Source organism: Mycothermus thermophilus, assembly GCF_041956435.1.
Source record: "Mycothermus thermophilus strain CBS 625.91 unplaced genomic scaffold VTJ04scaffold_2, whole genome shotgun sequence".
In the NCBI taxonomy this organism is placed as follows: Eukaryota; Fungi; Ascomycota; class Sordariomycetes; order Sordariales; family Chaetomiaceae; genus Mycothermus; species Mycothermus thermophilus.
In genome coordinates, this window is record NW_027191428.1 from 4,124,753 (window position 1) to 4,146,756 (window position 22,004).

General features: G+C 58.6%; 11 protein-coding genes across 11 annotated transcripts; 6 read left to right on the forward strand and 5 right to left on the reverse strand.

Annotated features, from left to right (window-relative positions):
• Positions 1-4: 4 nt before the first annotated feature.
• On the forward strand, positions 5-412 carry VTJ04DRAFT_3684 (uncharacterized protein; the record flags this gene model as incomplete). The annotated part of the gene is made up of 1 exon (XM_069361611.1): positions 5-412. The coding sequence occupies one exon, from the start codon at positions 5-7 to the stop codon at positions 410-412; it is 408 nt and encodes a 135-aa protein (XP_069222205.1).
• A 2,974-nt stretch (positions 413-3,386) lies between these two features.
• On the forward strand, positions 3,387-4,880 carry VTJ04DRAFT_3685 (uncharacterized protein; the record flags this gene model as incomplete). Its single annotated transcript, XM_069361612.1, has 1 exon — positions 3,387-4,880. One exon carries the CDS (start codon positions 3,387-3,389, stop codon positions 4,878-4,880), a length of 1,494 nt encoding a protein of 497 aa, XP_069222206.1.
• A 102-nt stretch (positions 4,881-4,982) lies between these two features.
• Positions 4,983-5,183, reverse strand: VTJ04DRAFT_3686 (uncharacterized protein; the record flags this gene model as incomplete). Its single annotated transcript, XM_069361613.1, has 1 exon — positions 4,983-5,183. The coding sequence occupies one exon, from the start codon at positions 5,181-5,183 to the stop codon at positions 4,983-4,985; it is 201 nt and encodes a 66-aa protein (XP_069222207.1).
• Positions 5,184-5,688: 505 nt separating this feature from the next.
• VTJ04DRAFT_3687 (uncharacterized protein) lies at positions 5,689-5,901 on the forward strand (the record flags this gene model as incomplete). The annotated part of the gene is made up of 1 exon (XM_069361614.1): positions 5,689-5,901. The coding sequence occupies one exon, from the start codon at positions 5,689-5,691 to the stop codon at positions 5,899-5,901; it is 213 nt and encodes a 70-aa protein (XP_069222208.1).
• Positions 5,902-5,920: 19 nt separating this feature from the next.
• VTJ04DRAFT_3688 (uncharacterized protein) lies at positions 5,921-7,309 on the reverse strand (the record flags this gene model as incomplete). The annotated part of the gene is made up of 1 exon (XM_069361615.1): positions 5,921-7,309. The coding sequence occupies one exon, from the start codon at positions 7,307-7,309 to the stop codon at positions 5,921-5,923; it is 1,389 nt and encodes a 462-aa protein (XP_069222209.1).
• Positions 7,310-8,628: 1,319 nt separating this feature from the next.
• Positions 8,629-9,729, forward strand: VTJ04DRAFT_3689 (uncharacterized protein; the record flags this gene model as incomplete). Its single annotated transcript, XM_069361616.1, has 2 exons — positions 8,629-8,717; positions 8,805-9,729. 2 exons carry the CDS (start codon positions 8,629-8,631, stop codon positions 9,727-9,729), a joined length of 1,014 nt encoding a protein of 337 aa, XP_069222210.1.
• A 355-nt stretch (positions 9,730-10,084) lies between these two features.
• Positions 10,085-11,075, reverse strand: VTJ04DRAFT_3690 (uncharacterized protein; the record flags this gene model as incomplete). Its single annotated transcript, XM_069361618.1, has 3 exons — positions 10,085-10,762; positions 10,830-10,925; positions 11,049-11,075. The coding sequence occupies 3 exons, from the start codon at positions 11,073-11,075 to the stop codon at positions 10,085-10,087; spliced, it is 801 nt and encodes a 266-aa protein (XP_069222211.1).
• A 706-nt stretch (positions 11,076-11,781) lies between these two features.
• VTJ04DRAFT_3691 (uncharacterized protein) lies at positions 11,782-14,214 on the forward strand (the record flags this gene model as incomplete). The annotated part of the gene is made up of 1 exon (XM_069361619.1): positions 11,782-14,214. One exon carries the CDS (start codon positions 11,782-11,784, stop codon positions 14,212-14,214), a length of 2,433 nt encoding a protein of 810 aa, XP_069222212.1.
• A 479-nt stretch (positions 14,215-14,693) lies between these two features.
• On the forward strand, positions 14,694-15,297 carry VTJ04DRAFT_3692 (uncharacterized protein; the record flags this gene model as incomplete). Its single annotated transcript, XM_069361620.1, has 2 exons — positions 14,694-15,055; positions 15,120-15,297. 2 exons carry the CDS (start codon positions 14,694-14,696, stop codon positions 15,295-15,297), a joined length of 540 nt encoding a protein of 179 aa, XP_069222213.1.
• A 619-nt stretch (positions 15,298-15,916) lies between these two features.
• On the reverse strand, positions 15,917-16,567 carry VTJ04DRAFT_3693 (uncharacterized protein; the record flags this gene model as incomplete). Its single annotated transcript, XM_069361621.1, has 2 exons — positions 15,917-16,009; positions 16,130-16,567. The coding sequence occupies 2 exons, from the start codon at positions 16,565-16,567 to the stop codon at positions 15,917-15,919; spliced, it is 531 nt and encodes a 176-aa protein (XP_069222214.1).
• Positions 16,568-17,844: 1,277 nt separating this feature from the next.
• Positions 17,845-21,597, reverse strand: VTJ04DRAFT_3694 (uncharacterized protein; the record flags this gene model as incomplete). The annotated part of the gene is made up of 1 exon (XM_069361622.1): positions 17,845-21,597. The coding sequence occupies one exon, from the start codon at positions 21,595-21,597 to the stop codon at positions 17,845-17,847; it is 3,753 nt and encodes a 1,250-aa protein (XP_069222215.1).
• Positions 21,598-22,004: the final 407 nt, after the last annotated feature.

Genomic DNA, 22,004 nt, shown 5'->3' on the forward strand with positions numbered 1-22,004 from the left:
CTGCATGGCCTGCTGCTTGCTCTACAATTCCTTTTCTTTTTCTTTTCTTTACATTCTACAAGGGGGAGGAGATCAAGTGGGGATGTGGTATATATTGGACTCTTCTGGACGACACTGGATGGGGTGGATGGATTGGGTATGTGGTTCAAGGGAGTCTCCGGCAGTGTTTCTGGACTGGACCTGTCGGGTTTCTTTCTCTTGTTTTCTTTTCTCTCTTCTCCTTCTGGTTCAAGGTATCATTTCTTGGTCTCCCCGGTTTTTATATACAGGGTTGAGAATCATGCATAATGCGGAGTTTTGGGTCCAGGTACGGGTTCTACTTTGGGGAACAGGTATCTATCGGGCTTGGGTATACCACGGGTTTTGTTTTCTGGGAAACATGGATATGGAGAAGCAATGGAATGGTGATTGATTCTTAGCAAAGTATACCCCCCTATCTCTTCAGCTATGGCTGAAATCATGGAAATGGAAAAGATTGAAGATCAATGCTTGGTTTTCTTCCCCAGTTTGGTAGTGTGATGTGTGACGTGATGTGACGAGCTGCCGAAGGAGTTCAGCTCAACAATGCATTGTTCAGTTCGTTTGTCTCTTGCAAGGTAACACAACTTCATGCTCCCCGCACCACGAGACTCGAGAGCTGCGAGCTCCCACGTTCAACCATACAACAACACACCAAATCAAGTCATGATCTCCCCTGTCCCTCGATCCACGGTCCTACATACGTCCAGTACCACACAGTCAAAGCCTGTCCAAGTATGACAATCAATCCCATACTACCTCACTACACCCTCCATCTGCCTGTACCTCGAGGGCACCACAACCCCGTGCGAGTCCGCGGAGCCCGTCCGCCTGGAGGCTGCTAGCTTGGTCCGACATCCCTAGCTCCTCGCGTCATCGAACCCAACCCAATGTAGGTACTATATATGTACATACATGAACATGCCACGAGAGGAAACACGGGCCGTGCAAGGCTGCAGAAAGGCTACTATACGCAACGTAGGTTGATGTCAGGTAGAGGCACTGTAATATGAAAACGATTGGTAAATACCATGGTAGTAGCGCTTCTACATGGGTACACTACCTACACGGTTGACGCACAACGCCGGGCCGGCCATCGGGTCCTTGCGCCTCGATGAACGTCGTTCGATCTAAGGATCCTATCCTCAAGTTGATCTGCTTTGCCTTGGCTCGAGTTGCACGAGGTACTGTGTCTGGATGGGATCCGGCGGTGTGTTTTGGAAGTTCTGCACGGTGTTTGGAGGACACGTAGTACCACCTGCTACCAGACAGAAGTATACTACTACCTACAAGTGCAGTTCGTGGGCTGCATGTCTACGACGACAACGGCACAGCAAGCTGTCTGGCATGATGTAGCAACAACGAAATTACGTATCTAGGTGAAGCGGACCTAGGATAGAGTGCTGCCATCAAACAAGCGCGACAGTGCCACATGGCGGCATGGTGCAGGCCGTCTCGTTACCCGGGAATTAACTGATCCGGTGGCGTTGGGACGTGATACGAGGCTGTTGGGAGTTAGATTAGATGAGTTTGCGGAAGCTGGGGCGGATCATGATTCCGACTCGTCATCTGTGTTTGTTGGGGTTGGGACGGACTGCCAGCCTGGATGTGGTCATCTACGGTGTATGATGGGGCTGGCAGAGAGCGGCCGGGACAATCCTTTGTTCACGGGCATGTTGGTCCAGCCTTTCAGATCCATGTCCACTCATCCGCATAATTGAGGCTCCCCTAGGTACCTATCAGACGGGTTGCGGCCCGACATGTTTCCACCGCCTTTGTTTGCACCGATGAGGCTTGAAACAATGTCGTCATAGTGTGCTTTGGGGGACCCAACTGACAATGGAAGAAGTGCAGGCTAAGCGGCCTGCCGGGGCGACCGGATGGGTCAACAGGGCTGAAGTCATTGGAGTCCTCAGTTCCCTCCCCGGTTCCATCTCGAGCGGTATGACATATGTTCGCAGCCCTAGTTTCTGGCGGGTTGAGCTGTCAATTGTCTCTTTTGCGTTGGGTCGGGGTCGGTGTCGGTGTCATTCCCGGCAAAACCCATTTGCAAGGCCTGCAGAACTGACGTTCTCTCATCCAAGCCACGCGGGTTACGTGTCTTCCGGGGGAGGTCATCCATTGGAGGCCTTCAGGATACAGCTGTCCAAGTGTACTGTGGACAGAGTGGGCCATTGAGGCGGACATGAGGGTCAGAGGGCGGCAAGTGTCGAAGAGAGTTGGATGTTCACGTGGTGTTGTCAGACACAAAGCGCTTTCCTGTCGGTAAGAAGCGGGCGGTGCCTGAAGTTCGCTGCCAGTTGCTGCCAGGAACAGGAACAAGGTGGGTCCCGAAGCACGTGCCTGGCGTTCCTGATCAACCTGGATAGGACCCACCGGGATTAAAGTGTGGGGCTGTTTTGTTTCAACGCCTCTCAGCCAACCGCCGGCACCCAAAATAGCAGCCACAGGAGGCGCCGGCCAACCACAACGGCCGCCGCAGCCCAGAGCGCCTGTCATCCAGACGCCGCCTAAAGCCCAACGTTTTTGGCAGTCGTCATTCTCCAATCGCCCTGCATCGCATCCACTCTTGCACGTCAGAGTTTGCTTGGGCGCTTCGCTCAACCTGTCGTCGTCGAGATGACTCTGTCCCCTCAGACGACCGTACTGTAGATGTGGATGCACCGCCTCACCTCGTTTAGCTATCCCACACATTCCAGTCCGCGGCCTCTTCCCCAGATCCGCTGGCCATCCAATATGGTCCATCAAGATGGCAGGCTGGCCACTCATCCACTCTCCCCCATACTCTGTAGGGCCACTTTTGGCATGACCTCGCTCTCATCGGCAGGGTCCGCGGCCAGCTAGTTTCCAGTCGATCTGTCGGCATTTGCTCTGAGTTGTCAGTTCCTGGGACCACTCCTCCGGGCCTCCCTTCCACTTGTTTCTTTCCTCCCTTGTGGAGGGGCTAGCCCCCGTACCTAGGCAATACTGCGTCATAGACCGCATCGTGAGAGCCAGGCCATAGCTCAAGCCGCTCCGATATACCTCCGTCTGTTGCCACCCTGCCGTGTCTGGGTCCTCTCTTGTTCTTTGTTCCCAGTTCATGCATTACTCGATCTAAATCTCCAACCGTCAGACTACCTAGACTTGGCACATTCTCAACCTCCGGCCCATTTTCAACATCATGTTGTGTGAATGAGCCGCCTTCTGAAGTCGATGTGATATCCGGTTGCCGCTGATCGATCCAAGCCGACTCCTAAAGGAACTCTTCATTCTTCTCACCAAGCCAACCTGGACGATACACCATAGTTGGGCAACCTGGTGCCTCTCATCGAGGCATCAAGTCGGCCTTCACAGCTCCCACCTCACCAATCCAAGTCCTGCCCAGGATGCCGAAATACCAACTCTCACTATGGGCGGCATCCCTCCTCGCCGCCCACGCCGCCACCTCCGCCATCCCTCTCCATAACCTATTCACCCGGCAGTCAACATGCGCCGCCACCTTCAACCGGTGTCAAAACGATGGCTTCCCGGACTACTTTTGCTGTCCGGCCGGCCAGACCTGCATCTCCCTAGCTGGAAACACTACCCTCCTCTGCTGTCCCAAGGGGACCTGCGAAATCATCCAGCCCGTGCCATGCGACATCTCTCTCCAAGATGGTGAGAGGAACCCAGAAGCCGTCATCAAGACCACCGCTCTGGGCGGCACCATGAAGCGCTGCGCCGGCCAATGCTGCCCGTTCGGCTACTCGTGCCTCGACGACGAGTGCGTCAAGGACAAGGACCAAAACGCCGTCCCCATCCAGACGGCAAAGCCAACCTCCACCTCCACCAACCGTGTTGAGCAGCCCACGGCAACGTCCAGCTCGTCCTCATCCCCGGTACCTACCAACGCTCCTGGCCTGTCTGATGGTTCAGAGGAGAACGAGGACGGTGAGGACGACAACAGCAGCAACAACAACAACGAACCAGCCAACTCCAACGACGGCAATGACGCTGCGTCCGAAGAAGCCTCCAACAACCCCTCCCCCGCCGGCGTCATCGCAGGCGGCGTCATCGCCGGGCTCGCCATCCTCCTAGCCACAATCGCAGGCATTTATTTCATCCTCAAAAAGAAATCCAAGCTCCCCGCCTTCCTCGGCGGCAAAAAGCACGACGGCAGTCCCAAGGGACCCAAATTCTCCCGCTCAACCTCCTCCTTCGGCAACCTGATCAGCAATCCCATCGTGGCAGAAAACTCGACCTTCCGCAGCGATTTCGCCCGCGGGTCCCCCGCTCAAAAACAGGATCGCGATTCGGTGAGCGATATTTCGACTGAAAAAAACGGACTTGGCGTTGGTGGTGCCGTGTCGCTGCCGATCGCGGCGCAGATGATGTCCACCACCAACCGGCAACAGCAGCAGCAGGGACAACAATACCGTCCCTACACCCCCAGCCCCGACTCCCGAACCAGAACCGGAACCAGACCTGGAGCCGACTCGCCCTCGCCACAAACCCCCTTCCCCTCCGGCACCACCACATCATCATCAGCTAATAACGACTACTACCGCGAACCCAGCTCCGTGAGCATCAACGTCTTCGCGGACCCGAGCAACCTCACGCCCGATCCTGGTCACCACAACCACCAGCGGCGGGGGCGGCCTAACACCCCACCGTCTCCCGTCAGCACAACCAGTAGCAGCCCAGGAAGCGGAAGGGGAGGAGGGAAGTACACGAGCCGGTACTCGACCACCACCACCTTCACGCAGATGCTCGACAGGGCGGACCTGGGCGGGTTGGCCAGGGGGGAGTCATACCTTGACGGGTATGGCAATAACGGTAACAGCCCCGGGAGGATGAACAACGTGCCGCCGCAGCCGCCGATGCCGAGGAGGTTGGTGTAATGGACGGGGTGTAATCGGTGATGGTCGTGGTCCGCGGGGATTGGGATATAGTAATTACCTATTGCATGGTTTCGGGCGTTGGTTGGTGCTCATGGGAGATTGTCATTTTTTTTCTTCTCTCATTGTGTTTGTCGTTGAGTTTGATTGATTGCTAAGTGTATATCTAGGGGGTTGGGATAGGGCGTTTGGGGGTTGGGAAGGGTATACCAGCTGCTTGCAGCGAGATCTTGAGGGATTCATTACTCTCGTTATTGTTTCTTTTGTTGTTGCATTCTGACTACTATCACGATCAACCATGATCATCATCAGCCGGGATTATACTGACTTACAGGAGAGAGGTTGGGTGGGATTGGATATACCCGGCATTAGCTGCTACCACTATCATATCATAGAATGTCTTGTCTCTTCGAGCCTGTCTTGTTTTATTTACTCTACACTTCTACTAGCATATCTATCTACCCATGGCTGAGCCATAATTTCATCATTCCAATTCCATGCGAGCCTTTTTGCCTGCTCTGTTCATGCTTCCAAGTGTGAGGAGGTGTGGTGGCGACCTCGGTCAATCTCTGGCATTCAAGTACTCTCTCGTTCTCGCAGGCGAGTAGTCTTACCGACCTACCACAGAAGGCAGGTTTGTGTGGTTGGCAGTGGTACCGCCCCGAGAAGATAACTGAAGGGAAGCTCAAGAGACACATACCACATGACATACATATGTACAAGTCCTGATTTTTGTGGGAATATGCTACCTATAATAGACCAGAGAATATCGATGGAAATGTCCCGAGCTGACCTAGAACACCAACAAAAAATGATCCGGTTACCAGACATAGATGACAAAACCCCAACGCCGCCCGACAAAAACACCAACCAGCCAACCCACATGCAATCTGTTTTACACACCAATGACCACAGAAAGAAATACCCTCTGGGCCTTGTGCCACCGTCCATACCGACCCAAGATCCTATGATATCAAATCCACACCCTCAAATACCTTTCGTCCTACTTTTCAGAAAAAAATGACGTCACTAACCCCCCCCTCTCAAATCTCCCCTTCCACCATCCCCAACACATCCAACTCCCCTTTGACCAACTTTTCAAACTCCTCCCGCTCAATCCCTGACGCCCGCGCCAGCAAAAACAAGCTCCGAATGCTCCTCGCCACGTGCTGCCTCACGCCAAACTCGGCCTGCTGGCTCCTCTCGGCACGCTCGGCCGCCGACTCAAGCTTGGCCACCGTCTCGGACGCCGCCGAGGACCCGGACGACCCGCGCCGCGCCGACTCCGGGTTGGTCGCCAGCACCCATGACTCCGACTCCTCGCCGATGCCGCCGGAGCCGTCATCTTGGCCTTGGCTCTGGCTTTGGCTGCGGCTGCCGCGCGAGCCCGAGGAGGAGGAGCGGGTGGGGATGGGGTGGTGGAGGTCGGGGTTGTGGTGGGGGATGCGGGGGTCGGGTTCCTTCTTTGAGGAGGAGGTGGTGGTGGTGGTGGTGGTGAGGAAGTTGGCGGGGTTGGCGGGTTGGAGGGGACGGTTTTCGAGGAGGTCCGGGGCGTGGGAGTGGATGTGGGCCTCCTCGTCCGGGTCGTGGTTGTCCATGGCGGGCTGGACCGAGTCGTACTGGGCAAAGTAGGCGTCCTCTTCGGCGGCGGTGGTGGGGCTGACGCTGGTGGCGGGAGGGATGGAGGCGGCAGTGCCATTAGTAGCAGCGGGCCGGGCTGCAGATGTTTGTGCAGCGGCGCCGCCTGGGTAGGGGGCTGGTGAGCGGTTCACTGCCGGCGTTCGTGACGGCGTGGCGTCGTAGCGCGCCCAGTAGTCATCATCATCATCATCGTCCTCGTCCTCGTGGGTTGTGTGGTTCCAGGGTTGAGACCGGTTTGCCGCCAGGGTAGAAGGTTTGGTGGGGTTTGCCCGAGCGGTTTGGAAGGCGGTTTCGGCCTCGGCGATGCTCGCGAACCCCCCGAAGTTGGTGAAAGCGACGGAATCAGAGACGCCGACCTCGCCGACGCGCCAGCCGTTGCCGCCGTCCGGGTCGTTGACGCACCACACAAGGCGGAAGAAGAGGCCGTACTCCTTGATGGAGACCATGCCCTGCAGGGTCTCCTCGTCGATGCGCTTGTAGGTGATGCGCACGCCGCGATCCCAGTCCAGCTCGATCTCTCCCGACGAAGGGTGAGGGTCGAGGTGGCCGCTCCGGGCGAGATCAGTGAGTTGGGGCACCTTGGCCGGGTCGTAGCTGAGCAGGCGGATCCAGGGTTCCATGCTGGCTGATGAGAGGAGTTGGGCGCGCTGGCGGAGGATTGGCGAGAGGGCGGGCAGGACGGACAGCGGAGGCTCCGTCGAGACGGCGGCGCCAGGCAGGCATGAAAGCACCGGCGTCACGGCGGATCTGATGTCCGGAGGAGGAATGAGCGGTTCCATGGTGGCAGCCATTGCGCTGAGTTGAGATGAGCTGAGCTATGAGGTTGGAAATGCAACAGATGGTAGTATGGTTGGGTATTTATTGTCTTGGTCGCCGCAGTGAAGACGATGCAAGATGAGAGGAGAAAGATGATGATTGTCAAGATGGTGATGAGAGAAGGAGGGTGAATAATCAGGTTCTCGCAGTTCCCAGCTTGTACAAGAAGATCGAGATCGAAGTAGGTAACTTGGTGTGAAGCAGGTGGCGGGCCTTCAGCTGGGAGTCAGGTCGATCACATGGGACAACCGAGTGTCGTCACTCGGACAGGGCAGAAGTATACCTTGCCTACTAAGTATGTGTCTCAGTCTGGGAGGCCTGGACTCGCTGAAACACATGGAACAGACAAAAACAGGGTCAAGAGGAAATGCTGGAGGTTTTGATTCTTGCAAGGTGATGGGGCTAGATTTGACCCCGTGGGGAACCTGGAGTGTCACAGGAAATTCCCGTTCTCCATCATCTCAGCGTTCTTTCCGAGTCCACCTTGTCTCCGACCCCGCCACGAATTGACAGAAAAGGCATATCATCTTTAGAGGAAAGCTCGCTGTGATGCAAGTTCGCCGCGCCCGTGAGTGGTTGCTGCCTCCTTCCGCACTGCCGCAGACCCGCCCGTGGATCCTCATGCGGTCCCACGCAGTGGAGCAGCCAATGGAAGCTCGGCCTGCCGTTGGGTTAGCTCTGCCTTTCGGGCGGAGGGAACCAATCACAGCGAGGCTGACGAGAGAGCATGGGATGGGAAAGGCAAGAGAAGACAAGAGAAGGCAACGTGCCTGTTTCGGCCCTGATTGCCGGAGGTAACCTCGGGGAAGCCATGACGGGGAAGGCAGGAAGAAAGCAGCAATAATCCCGGAACGAAACGACGGGAGGGAAGCTGAGGTGCTTCGTGTCGTGGTTTCTCTCTGAGTCTGTTGTGGTGGCCAAGTGGACAAAGTTGGTTTGCTGGACAAGGAAGCTGCCGGGGACTTGATCACAAGATCTTGTCGCACCTCTTCAAGGCCCAAGGCTGAAGCGCCACGTTGGCCATGATTGGCTATTGGTTTTCTTGGCACTTGGCATCCTTGTCGCGGCCAACACGCCTCGACGCGCGAAAAATGCAGTCAAGTGGGACCCCTGCACATCAATGTCGTCACCCCTTCTCGTCAACTGAAGCCATCATCAAAAAACATCGGCAAGTTCCATCACCGACTTGACCACCTCTCGACATCGCCCCGAGCATTCAATTGCTCTCCCAACACAACTTCCATTGCCCACTGTGGCCTCTCGGACGACGCCGCCACCACTCGGCGCTGTATGAATGTCTACTAGCCAGAAGGACCATCTCAAAGATGAGGGTTCTCGTCTCCAGACCACGGCCGCCGGCGCCACGGCCGGGCTGATTGCTCGGTACGCACTCGACCACCACCACTGCCACCTCTCCGACATCAATGAAAAGAATCCATTCTAAACCACCCCTCTCTCCGAGGAAAACAGCTTCGTCATCGCGCCCCTCGACGTCGTCAAGATCCGCCTCCAACTCCAAACCCACTCCCTCTCCGACCCCCTCTCAACCCGCAACCTCCACGGCGGGCCCATCTACAAAGGCACCCTCCCGACCATGCGCCAGATCGTCCGCCAAGAAGGCCTCACCGCGCTCTGGAAAGGCAACGTCCCCGCCGAGCTGCTCTACATCTGCTACGGCGCCGTGCAATTCACCACCTACCGCTCCACCACCCTCCTCCTGCACACTCTTCTCGGCAGCGACCCGTCCAACCCCAACAAGCAAGAATCCAAACACCCCCTCCTCCGCCCCGCCGCGGAGTCCTTCATCGCCGGCGCCGCCGGCGGCGCCGCCGCCACGGCCGCCACCTACCCGCTCGACCTGCTACGCACGCGCTTCGCCGCGCAGGGCAACGACCGCGTCTACACGAGCCTGGTGTTCGCGATCCGGCAGATCGCGCGCGACGAAGGGCCGCGCGGGTTTTTCCGCGGCCTGGGCCCCGGACTAGCCCAAATAATCCCGTACATGGGCTTCTTCTTTGCCGCGTACGAAACGCTACGCCCCATCCTCTCCGACCACTGGGCTTTGCCGTTTAGCTCCGGTACCGCCGTCGCCGGGACCATCGCCAGCGTGGCGGCCAAGACGGGGACATTCCCGCTCGACTTGGTAAGGAAACGGATCCAGGTGCAAGGGCCGACCAGGGGAAGGTATGTGCACAAGAATATTCCCGAGTATGGTGGGGGGATGGTGAGAACGGTGAGGACGATTTTGAGGAACGAGGGGATCAGGGGTTTGTATAGGGGGTTGACGGTCAGCTTGGTCAAGGCGGCGCCGTCGAGCGCGGTGACCATGTGGACGTATGAGAAGGCGTTGAAGTTTTATCAGAAGCTAGGCGAGGCGGGGGAGGAGAGGCTTTAATACATCGGAACTATTGGGGTGGGTTGGGTTAGAGGATAGAGGGGTTTGGATATGTATGTACAAGTAATGTCTTTTGGGATGCTAGGAACACGGCTGGAGTTGGGAAATTATTAGTATAGACGGACATTAAAAATCCTTTAGACAAACACAATGTTTCGCGACACAAGGTGGACTTTTGTCTATGCGATGGGAACCTCTACTATGATACAAGCAGACCGGCAGATAGATGGATGCCTCTTCCCGATCTGTCTCTCTCTCTCTCTGCTCTTTTTGGTGGTAAATATTTTGTTACACTTCACCCCTCTTTTCCCATCATCCCAACTCCTCTCTATCTTTTTACTCTATCGCCTGACATTCATTTCCCCTGCCTAACCCACTCCTCCACGGCCTCCCTCACGCTCCTCACCCCGTCATGCACCTTTTGCTGCGCCAAATCGGCATGCAACCTCGCCATCTCGACGGCATGCACCACCCCCTCCCTGACCTTGATATGTGTCTCGGCGACGGCGGGAACCCGCTTCTCATACTCCCACGCCAGCGCCGCCACGTTGCCCATGGTGATGGGCACCACGGTCCAGGCGGCGCCGTAGCCAAACGCCAGCGGCGTCAGCGCGCGGAGGACGATGCCGCGCCGCCGCGCCACGATGCTGCCGGCCATGCCCGCCACCAGGACGTAGACCAGCCCGGGCATCAGGCGCTCGCCGCTCTCGCGCGGCGGGGCGAGCGAGGCGAGCGTCGAGGTGAAGGATTGCTCGAGCGCGAAGGCCCGCGACATGACGTCATTGACGGCGTCTTCGGCGACGCAGGCCTGCGAGTAGGCGAAGAGGCGCGCGCGGCGGATTTGCGCGGCGAGACGGTCGGTCGGGGTCGGGGCGCGGGTGGAAGGGGGGAGGGGTTCAGAGGAAGGGGGGGAGGATGGTGGTGGGAGGAGGGAGGGGGTTTCGGTTTCGGGTTCTGAGGACGAGGGGGTGGAGGGAGCGGGTTTGGAGGGTGGGATGGCGGTCAAGTCGTCGTCGTAGATGGGTTTGCGGGCCTAGATGGGTGGAGGGAGAGTTGGTCAGTGGGGTGGTATGACGGAGGGAGATTGACAAGTGACGTACGAGCTGACGGTCACTACTAGGAGCTTCGGCCAGGGCGGTCCGCGGGTAGAAGGCGACGGAGCCTACCAGCAGGGCGGCCGTCAATGGCGCAGCGCGCTGTGGTGGGAAACGATATGTTAGTCTTTCGGTTCCGAGGTCGAGAAAGGGTCGTTAAAGACATCGCGGCACTTTTCACGCCGAGTGTCACATGGTTTTTTAGTTTGCGTCAAGAAGACTTACCCGCTGCAGCAGCACTCTGGCAGCCATTGTTCACCCCAATTGAAATGCCTCTCGCAAGATCTTGAGAATGCGGCGGCCGGTGGACGGCGAACCGGAGGGAGGGGTGTAGTGGGTGGTGGGTGGGTTGAGAGAAGGTCGGAAGTTGGGAGGTGACGGTTGGAACGGGACGGGATTGGTTTGCTTTCTTTGACTGCGGCTGTTTCCGGGAAGCTCTGGCTTGGGCCGATCCAGGGTTGGGGTCTGAAGTGGGTCTTGACTGCCTAAATGAACCAATGAGAAGAGGCGAGTCCCGCCATGTTCCTGGGTCCCCGGCCATTTTTTGCAGGTGGGTCCTCGATTTTCAGAGGGGGAACTCACTTCAACCTTCACTTGACAGAAGAAATACCATCCCCCGCCAAAACATCATCACTTCTTTTGACAAAACAACAACCGTCTTCCCCCGTCATCTACCCTACCCGGGGAAGACACGGCCATTCGGACCACCCGGGAACCAACATCGAGGGCCATATCCGGTGACTCCAACAGTCTAGAGTGGCTGGCAATTGTCATTCGGCAATTCCCCGTCTTCCCCGCCGCCATCCATCATTTATCTGCCCGCATTGGATTACCGGCCGGGAACCTATGTTGATGTCCGCCTCTCCCTCTCCCTCGGCCCCAATCCCGCGGTAGTCGGCCCGCATCACCCATACTCAGGTCGACGCCCTCCCCTCCCGGGGGGCTGCCAGTACCCGCCATGATAAAGGCCGCCGCGCGCCTGTCGCAATGGCCCCAAGGGCAGAGATGGATCTGCTCAACATGTCGCCGCCTCCGCCTCCCCCATGACTACCGCCAGCAACGCCGCTCCTTTGCGACTTCGCGCCCCATCGCCCCGTGGGTCAAAGTTCAACCCATCACTCCGGCGAGCCACGCCCCGCTCGTGCGCCATGACGACGCCTCTCTCCGCGCCATCTTCGACCAGCCCGACTTCTGGGCAGAGTTCTCGCGAGTCTCGAATGGGCCCCGAGTCGGCCTCTTCCGCAATTCCTATTTGAAAGACGCCAAGGGCTTTTACACCTTTGCCAATGTCAGCCTCCAAAAAGCCAGGGCCATCGTTGAGCGGGTGCTCGCCGCATCCACCGTCGACGAGTACCGTGCCATCGTCCGCAACCTCGACCGCTTGAGCGATATCCTCTGCCGCGTGCTCGACATGGCCGATTTCGTGCGCATCGCGCATCCCGACCGCTACACGCAGCGCTGTGCCAATAGCGCCTGGGAGATGGTCTACCAGTACATGAACGAGCTCAACACCATGACAGGGTTGCATGACCAGCTGGCTGCCGCCATGAACAACCCCGAGGTCACGGCGGCCTGGTCTGAGGAAGAAAAGACCGTGGCCGAGGTGCTACATCTCGACTTCACAAAGTCCGCCGTCAACCTTCCCCAAAAGTACCGGGACCGCTTCGTCGAGCTGTCGTCCGAGATCAGCAACGTCGGCAGCGTCTTTGCGCAATCTGTCGAGCCGGAGCAGGACAAATTAATCCTCCCTAGCAGCGACATGCACGGCATGGACCCCCTCCAGGCCCGCGCTCTCACTCGCAATGGGAAAGTGCACCTGCCCACACTGAGCGGAGAGGCCGCGCTGGCTCTTCGCACCGTCCACGACCCGGAAACGCGCAAGGCCATTTTCTATGCGACGCGTACCGCCTCAAGACAGTCCGTCGAGATCCTAGAGTACCTGATGCGCCTCCGGTATGAGCTGGCCACGCTCTCGGGTTTCGAGAGCTACGGCCATCTGGCTCTTCGCGACCGCATGATGGCGCGCAGCCCGGAGGCAGTCGAGCGCTTCCTGCGCGCCCTGGCCGAGAATAACCGACCGCGCGCCCAGCAGGAAGTGGCAGAGCTGCTTTTGGAGAAACGCAAGGTCTTCCCCAACGCATCGCGCCTCGATCCCTGGGACAAGGACTACTACTCGGACGTGATCCGGCAGCCGCTCCGTGTTTCCGGCGGTCGCCAAAGCAACGGCGATGTTTTGGCGCCCTTCTTCTCCATCGGTATCGTCATGCAGGGCCTCTCGCGCGTCTTCACTTCGCTCTACGGCATCCGCCTCGTCCCGCGCCAGCCCCTCGATGGCGAAACCTGGCACCCGGACGTGCGCCGGCTCGACGTCATCTCGGACACGGAGGGCCACGTCGCGGTGCTGTACTGCGATCTGTTCTACCGCGAGGACAAGTCGCCCAACCCGGCGCACTACACGCTGCGCTGCTCGCGCGAGATTTTCGAGCCTGAGATGGCCGAGGCCTGGGAACAAGCCCGGCAGCAGCCCGACGACGACCATGTCACCTGGCCGCAGTTTGCCAACCCCGAAACCGCCGCCACGGACGGCATGGCCTTCTCGCGCTGCCCGAACGGCTCCTCCATCAAGCAGCTCCCCACCATCGTGCTGGTCTGCGACTTCCCGCGGCCTTCGCCGCCCGGCAAGCAGCCGGCGCTGCTGTCCTTCTTCCAGGTCGAAACCCTCTTCCACGAGATGGGCCACGCCATCCACTCCATCCTGGCGCGCACCTCGTTCCAGACCGTCTCGGGCACGCGCTGCGCCACGGACCTGGCCGAGCTGCCGTCGACGCTGATGGAGTACTTCGCCTCGGACGCGAGCGTGCTGGGTCAGTTCGCGCGGCATTACGAGACGGACGAACCGCTGCCGTACCGCATGGTGGCGCAAAAGGTGCGGCAGGCGCGGCGGTTCGAGGGCGTCGACACGGAACACCAAATCATCCTCGCCATGCTCGACCAGGCGCTGCACTCGCGGCTCGCGGCCCGGCCGGATTTTGACTCGACGGAGATCTTCCACGGGTTGCAGCGCACGTTTGGGTCGGCACCGCCCGATCCGCCGGGAACACGCTGGCAAGGGTTCTTTGGGCATCTGTCTGGCTACGGGAGCACGTATTACAGTTATTTGTTTGATCGCGTGCTGGCGCAGAGGGTGTGGGATGTGGTGTTCAAGAGCGGGGCCGAGGGGACGGCGCTCAAGAGGGAGAACGGGGAGCATCTGAGGCAGAGCCTGTTGAAGTGGGGAGGGGGCAGGGATCCGTGGAAGTGTTTGGCGGAGGTGTTGAGGGAGGAGGAGTTGGCGGAGGGAGGGGAGAAGGCGATGGAGATGGTGGGGAAGTGGGGGTTGAGGAAGGGGTGAAGGTAAGAGGACTAGTGTATTTGTAGATTTATGAACGAGGATATAGATGGATACATATGAGGATATGATGGTCTTTTATTCTTGGGTTAGGTTGGTGTGTGTGGTGTAGCTTGCGGAGAGGGTGTAACTATATATTTAGATTTGGTGAAGGGACAGTATGCGATACAGAGTGGTGGATGAGGAGATCATTCTTATAAAAACGCGTCGTCGATGTGGTGGCTTCAGCCACCACATGATTCAAGTATCACGGGTCTACGTTAGTAAGTGAGACAAGAGCCGGAAGTGGTCCCAGAGCCCCGAGAGGCAAGTCGGGATATGGACATCTCGAGCTTCCTTCCAGGTTGTTTCGACAGTTCCATCTTGGACCCCCAAGCCGTCAGTGGCAGTTGACCATCGATGAGACAGACCTCAGCCGAGTCAGCGTCAGGTCAGGACGAGCAGGAAGGAGAGCGAAGCCACCCCCCGTATCGACCATCAGCATGGACGCCACAAGGAAGAGCAACAACGGCAGCAGAATTATCATTACCAAAGCATCAGAAGGGAAGAAACGACGGAGGGAGAGAATCATCGAAGCAGCCAGACCTTCCTGGAGGATGGCCATCACAGTCGGTCGGTGTGGACATCACCACGACAACAACAACAACAACGGCGGCGAAGGCCCAACCAACCCAACCCCAGGGTACCGCACCCGGGTACATATCCCCCCGTCTCCCAGGACCTCATCGCCCCCCCCCAAAGTTGGGGGGGGGCCCCGCGAGCAAGCGCAGCGGTCGAGTGCGACGGCACAGAGAACACCTCCGGGTCTCTGGTCCGGAGGTCCCGAGTTCGAATCCGAGAATGGGCAAGTGCCAAAAAAAGAATCGGCCTTTCCCCCGACCCGACCCCGAACCCTCCCTCCCTGCCAGCTCCAAACACCGATCCGACCCCGATCCGACTCCGGCCCCACTCCCCACTCCGGCCGGAGACACCCGCCCCGACCCGACCCGCCCCGACCCGACACCGATGCCGACCGACCGACGAGACGATCCATGGTCAACGAGACCATGGGATGATATGAATGATGAACATGACTCCCCCCTGTAGTGGGGGGTCCCCTCCCCGAACCTAGGACCCTGAACCGACCGACACTAGTAAAATCCCCTTAAATGGGTGGGTTTTCGTAGCCAGCGATGAAGGCCTTGCCCCATCTCAAGCCGTGAAAGTCCTAGGACGGTCACCCGCGTGAGGGGGATGGGCGGGGTTGGAGCTGGTGAGCTTTTTGTGGCTTGGGTTGGATGGATCGTTTTCTTTCGTCGTTGAGGGTGTTTGGCTTACGAACATTTTTGGTATTTGGCATGATAACTTACCATTGGTCTTTGGCATGATACCTGATGGGATAACAAGTTGAAAGTCCATCCTTTTTTTCTCTGGGATCAAATATTCCTGGATAGAGTTGATGAGGTTCAGATTTCTCAGATCAGATCATCCATCTCTGTGCCATTCAAGACATGAAGTGAAGACTAGGTAGCAACAAAACCTATCCAAGGGTATAGTTTTCAACCGGGCAATCGTGAATATAAAAAACTTCCAAATCTCGCCGTGACGCTCTTGGTGAGTCAATCCAGCTCGTCAATCCGAATAACCGAGTCCATTCCTTCATATTATATCCCGACATTAAGCAACATCTCCTCCCTTCCACACCACGACGCGTGACCATGTCAACTCACATCATAGCCAACGACATGGCCGCCCCGATCGCAACCAACCCAGCCAGGCTCCATGGCGAAGCTCTCCCAGCCGAGTTGAGAACGTAGACCTGCACCACATTGTCAGCTTCCGCTTCGTCGTCGTCACGTCAACACCACCACCACCAGCAGACAACCCACCCGGGAAAACCCCAGCGAAAAGAAAAGAAAACACAGAGGAAAACACTCACAGTCAACTTCCAACTCCCACCACACCGTTGCGTCTGATCCCCCTCGCACGGCAAATCGCAGTCTTCATCTTTCAGCTGCACGCTCAGCCCGTTGAGCGTCGTCCCGCACCAGCACTCGCGCGCGTACTCGAGCCCGGCGTACTTGTATTTGCCCGAGCTGCCGCCCTGCGCGTCGGCCGCGCCCGTGCTGCAGAACTCCAGGCACCGCTGCACCGTCATCTCGTCCGGCTTGATCTCGACTTTGCCGCCGTACAGCGCGCGCTGTTGCGTGGTGTTGGGGATCCCGGTGGTCTCGTTCCAGCAGCCGTGGTAGACGTAGCCGGTGGAGGGGTCGTTGAAGATGGTGAGCTGTGGTTGGTCTTGGGTTTCGGCGCCGGCTGTTGGGGTGGTGAGGGCGGCTCCGAGGAGGAGGAGGGCGGTGGTGGGGAGGCTGCGCATCTTGATGGGACGGTGAGGTTGGTGGGAATTGATTTTGGTGAGTTTGATTTGAGGATTCTCGAGAGAGTGTAGTGTGGGTTGACTCCTGAATCGCGAAAGTAAACAATTGCCTCGACTCCACCGCGTCTCCTTTCTTTGAGGGTGCGTTGGTTGAATCGGAGGGTATCTGGACGACTTCCAGCCCGACGTTTCACGAATGGATGAACGGACTGAAGGATGTCAAAGGAAAAAGAAACCGATAAGTATAAACCCAAGAAAAATGCTGCTGCCTGCGGTGTCCGGGGATTTTTCACTTTTCCCGCTCCTAGCTATCTCAGCCCAGTCCCAGTCCAGTCCCAGTCCAGTCCCAGTCCAGTCCCAGTCCAGCCCACCTAGCCTTACGGAGTTTATCAAATTTCCCAACCAGCGCTTTCCGACTTCTTGTCGCGCAGCTGTCTCTCACGGTTTGTTGGCTGCTGCTGGATCCAACGCAACAGGGCTGAGAACTGAAATTAGGGGCGGGATCCATGGATGTGCCGCACCCCCAGCTGCAAACCAGCGGAATTGGAACCCCTGACTTGCCCAATCCTGACATCTTGGCGGACAGGTTCCAGGGTTCTAGGCCCTGTCCGCTTCTGGCTGACATGGGCTTGGCGTCGTTGGAGTTCAGTCAGCGCCAGTGACATGGATGACATGGGCAAAGGGGCGATGCTCCATCGGAGAGTACTAAGTAAGTAGTACTTAGTAGAAGGAATTGGACCTCACTTGAATATTACTGCCCTCTTGAACAAGCAACACAATCAAATCCCGTTCCCGAGCCTGTACTACGCGGCCGACTCAAACGGCGGTGCATGCCCGATGCTGCGTCTTCCCTTGGCCCCGGACTGTAGCTGCGACCTGCCGTCAGCCCCAAAACGCCACGCAGCTTGCAGATCGAGAGCCAACATCAATCAGATATCATCCCCAACATCGTGTTTGAACAATTATCGTGTTTGAGAGCAAGTACTTGGTATCGGTACTCCGTTCTTGTCCAGCTATGTATGTAGTACAACAGAACCGCCTCCAACCTAGGCCTACCCTCTTTCCATAGGTGTCTCCTCTAGCCAGTTAGTGAATCCAACGCTTCATGGGAGAATGATCCAAGCAAACTTCTCCCTCGTCCACCCTCCTGAATCACTTTTCTCTTCCAACGCCCCTAGGATAGAAACCATCCAAACCGCACCTAGCATCCCTCACATATATACTACCTCCCCTTCCATAGGTAGGCACACCCAACCTTAGTTATGTACGCACCTAACCTACCAAACCAACCCCCCTAACCCCCTCCCCTTAACCGCCTCATCCACCACTTCCTTAACCCTCCCCACCGCCTCCGTCCACCTCTCCTTCCCTTCCCCGTCCTCTCCTTCTTCGACCAACCACTCCAACCACCTCACCAACCCCCTGACCTTCTCCAAATCCCTCTCCTCCGTCGCCACCCGCGCCAAGTACCGCGCAAACACATCCACGTCCTCACTCTCCGGCCCGTCGGCGTGGGCCGAGGCGTGCCATGTCGCGAGGGTCTCTTTCATCTCGTGCAAAGGCGGTGGGGGCTGGTTGGGTTGGGTCGGGAAGGGGAGACGGCGAGGTTTGGCGGGGAAGTGGACGCGCGGTTGGTTGGGTGGTGGTTGTGGAGGTAGTTGGGGTTTGAGGTTCTGGGCGGCGGCGGCGGCAGCGGCGGCGGCGCGTTGTTGTTGTTGCTTTTGACGGAGTTTCATCCGGCGTTTGTGGTCCTCGATGACGTCGCGGCGGACGTCTTCGGGCAGTTCGGCGAGGAATTCGGGGTCGAGTTCGTCGGGGAGGAGGAAGTCTGCGGGGGTTACTCCTCCTCCTCCTCCTCCTTCTCCTCCGCCCCGCTGGGGTTGTTGTTGTTGTTGTTGTTGCTGCTGCTGATGGTGTTGTTGATGTTGTTGTTGTTGCGGTTCGGAGCGCGAGATCCCAGCCGCAGTGAGGGTGATCTGCTGCTGGTGCTGTTGCTGCCGTTCGCGAGCGCGGTCGAACAGGTTCTTGATACCGCCGCCGCCGCCGCCGCCGCCGCCGCCGCCGCGTTTGGCGGGGGATGCGCGCTCCGACCTCGTCGTCGGTCGTTGTTGGGCAGCGGCGGCAACAGCAGGAGGACGATGGTTTTTATTCCGGTGGCCATAGGCCGCGCGGACCTCCGCTTTGACGTCCTCCGGCAGAGCGCGAAAGACTTCGGGGTCGACATCCGACGGGATATCCTCCTCCTCATCTCCGTCAGTGGCGGTCGAAGCGGCCGTTTGCTGGCCAACAGCCGGAACAGACGGGGTTTGCGCTCTGACCTGTCCCCCAGCAGGAGAGGGAACAGCCTCCAACCCCCGTTTAGCCGGATGAACCAGCCTTCGACGTATGTCGTGCGGCAGCTCCGCCAGGACGGCCGGGTCCGGGTTGGACGGGATGATGAACTGCGTGCCGGCGATGTTGAGCGGGGAAACGGCCTTCTCGTCGGCCGCGTTGGCCCTGGCGAGGGCGAGGGCCGGGTGGACTTTGGGTTTCCGCGGGGTCAGCGGGTCGACGGTGATGGGGTCGTCCTCGAACTCTGGCGCGGCGGACCGGCGGTGGGATTTGGTGGAGGCGAAATCGTCTTCAATGTTGGGTTCTGTCCTCGTCCGCTTCGGCGGTGGTGCGGTTTTCCCGCTGCCCGATTCCTCAATCGGCTCTGTTTTAAGCCTCTTCGGCGCAACCCCAGCACCACCACCAAATGTCAGCTTCCTCTGACCCCCCTCAGGCGCGGCCGACGACGCCTTGATGGGTTCCAACTTGGTCATCTGGACCCCGAGCCCCCTCAGATCTCCCGGGCTGAACTTGTACGACCTCAAAATCGCCACCGCTTCCTTGCCCAACAACTCCGCATCATTGGTCGCGACGCCGAAACTGACACTCTTCGTAAACGTATCGCATTTGCCATGACCCAAGTGCTTGGCCGGGTCTAGGGGCGCGTCGGGCGACCGCCGCATGATCTTCATGGTCAGATGCCGTCCCTTGACGCCCTCGTTGAGCAGACGGCGCTCCAGCTCCTTGCACAGGTTGCGCACAAACTCCTCGGCCTCGTCCTGGCTGACGAACCGGATGCCCCAGTTGACGTCGGCCGAGACGGACTTGCGCATGGGCTGCTCGCCGACCTCGGCGCGGTCGATGCCGCGGGCGTATTCCCACAGCTTTTCTCCCGTTTTGGGCCCAAGGGCGGCGACGAGGCGCTCCTTGGGAGTCTGGCGGAGGTCCTTGACCAGGGTGATGCCCATTTCCTCCAGCCGGCCGCCGATGCTGTAGGCGACGCCGGGGAGGTCTTGGACCCGGAGGTCGGCGAGCACGTCCAGGACCTCTTCCGGGCGGATCTGGTGCTGGCCTGCGGGCTTGGCCTTGCGCAGGGCGACCTTGGCGAGCAGGATGTTCCCGCCGATGCCGACCGAGACATGGCAGTCGGTGGTTTTCTTGATCTCGGCGCGCAGGTTGGACGCGATCTCGTCCGCCTTGGCCTGCTCTCTCCAAACGCTTCCTTCGTCCACCCCAATCCCCTGGGACCCCACGGCGCTGAGCACCACGTCGGTGGCGTCGATCAGCGCCTCGTCGATGCTCACGCTTTGCACCACTCCTCCAACGTTGAGAATGGCGTCATAGAACCGGCGGCTGGCCTCCTCGTACGCAGGGAAATCGTACGGCACCACTTTCAGGTCCGGACACAACTCGAGGGCGCGCTTCATCCACATGCCGTTCTTCACGCCAAATTTCCTGGCCGGATAATTACACGACGCAATCTCGGAGCCGCTGCCGGTGCTGTGGGCCACGACGGCGGGCTTGTCGCGCCACTCGGGCGCGTGGTCACGGAGCGAGACGGCGCAAAAAAAGCTGTCGAAGTCGACGTGCAGGATGTATCGGCGGGCGCCAGGCTTTCGGCGGGTTGGGTTGGTGGGGGCGCCGCCGCTGCGGCTGCGGGAGTCAGCCATCATCTTCATGAGGCGGGATTTCAGCTCGGCTTTCCAGGTGGACAGGTGGTGCAGGCGGCTTTCCGAGTAGTACTGCTTGAGGAAGTCGGGGTTGGCGGTGGAGGATTTGCGGATCTTGGGGTCCTGCAGGAGCAGGGCGTTGTGTTCCTCCGAGGTCATGGGCTTCCCGGGGGGTTTGTCAGGAGGACCATGGCCGGCTGGTGCGGGTGGGTCTTGCACGGCTGGCATATGTTCATCGGAGGAATGGCGTTCAGGTTTCTCTGGCAGCTTAGCAGGCTCCTCGTCGCCATTCATGTCTGTGTCTATATCATCCGAATCATCGACGGGTTCCGGCGCCCGAGGTTTCTGGGCGGACGGGACCGAGAATGACGGGCTGGAGGACCCTGGGGGTACCACAGGCCGAGGAGGTTTCTGAGCCGACGGAACCGAAAAGGGGCTGGAAGATGCTTGGGGGGTAGGTCGACTTGCCGACTTCTGGAACTGGCCCGTGTAAAAGCTGTTTTGGGTCTGCTCGCGGTATCCGGTAGGCGACTGCTGCGAGGCCTCGGTGGACAGCTTCCCGTCGTCAAACTTGATCGTTTTCTGCCTCGGGCCGTCGTCGATGACGCGATAGTTGGACCAGGGCAGCAGACGGCCGGCGGCGATGGAGTCCATGACCCAGGCGGGCCTGACGACGCGGTAGCGCGAGAAGTCGACGGCCTTTTTGGGGGGCATGGCGGAGGCGATGATGTGGGTGGCGACGGTCTTGCCGTCGAGGTACTGGAGGAAGCCGGCGCCATGCTGGACGAGCTCGCGGTGCAGGACCTGCAGGGAGGGCTGGGTGTAGCCGATGACGTGGGCGACGACGCCCTTGAAGATCTGGGGTTTGTCGGCGGCTTGGGCTCGCAGCTCGGCGTCGAGGTTCTGGAGCTTGACTTTCTTGCGGCGGAAGTAGTCGCCGAACCCGCCAAACTCGCTGGCCTCGTACTCTTCGCCGTCCTCATCGGTGAACTGGTGTTCGGCGATGCGTTTCAGCATCGCGGCTGAGTTTTTCTCGAGACGGCTGCCCATGGTGGTTGAGTCCTGGTCATGGCATTATGGCGTGTCTTGGAAACAAAAGAGGTCAAAAAGGTAAAAGGGGGATCGAGTCCTCATCATCATGGTTAGAACACAGCAGATGATTGTTTGGTCAACATTCTGAGTCTGGACAGATTTGTTGACTTGGGCGGCGGAGTGGCCAAATCAGGCTGCCCCGTTCACATGAGAAACACCCGTACTTAAGGTTTGATTCGGAGATCCGAAGGAGCGAAACGCGTCATGACGTCGCACATGCCCCGCTGAGCACGCGCGGTCACATGCTTAGACCCACCCACTTTGACTGGGGCATTGGACATTCCTTATCGATAACTCTGTCGTCGGACCCCTGTCATGCTTGGTTGTTGCTGTTTCCTCGGCCATCGTTGGAGCTTAAGCTTGGA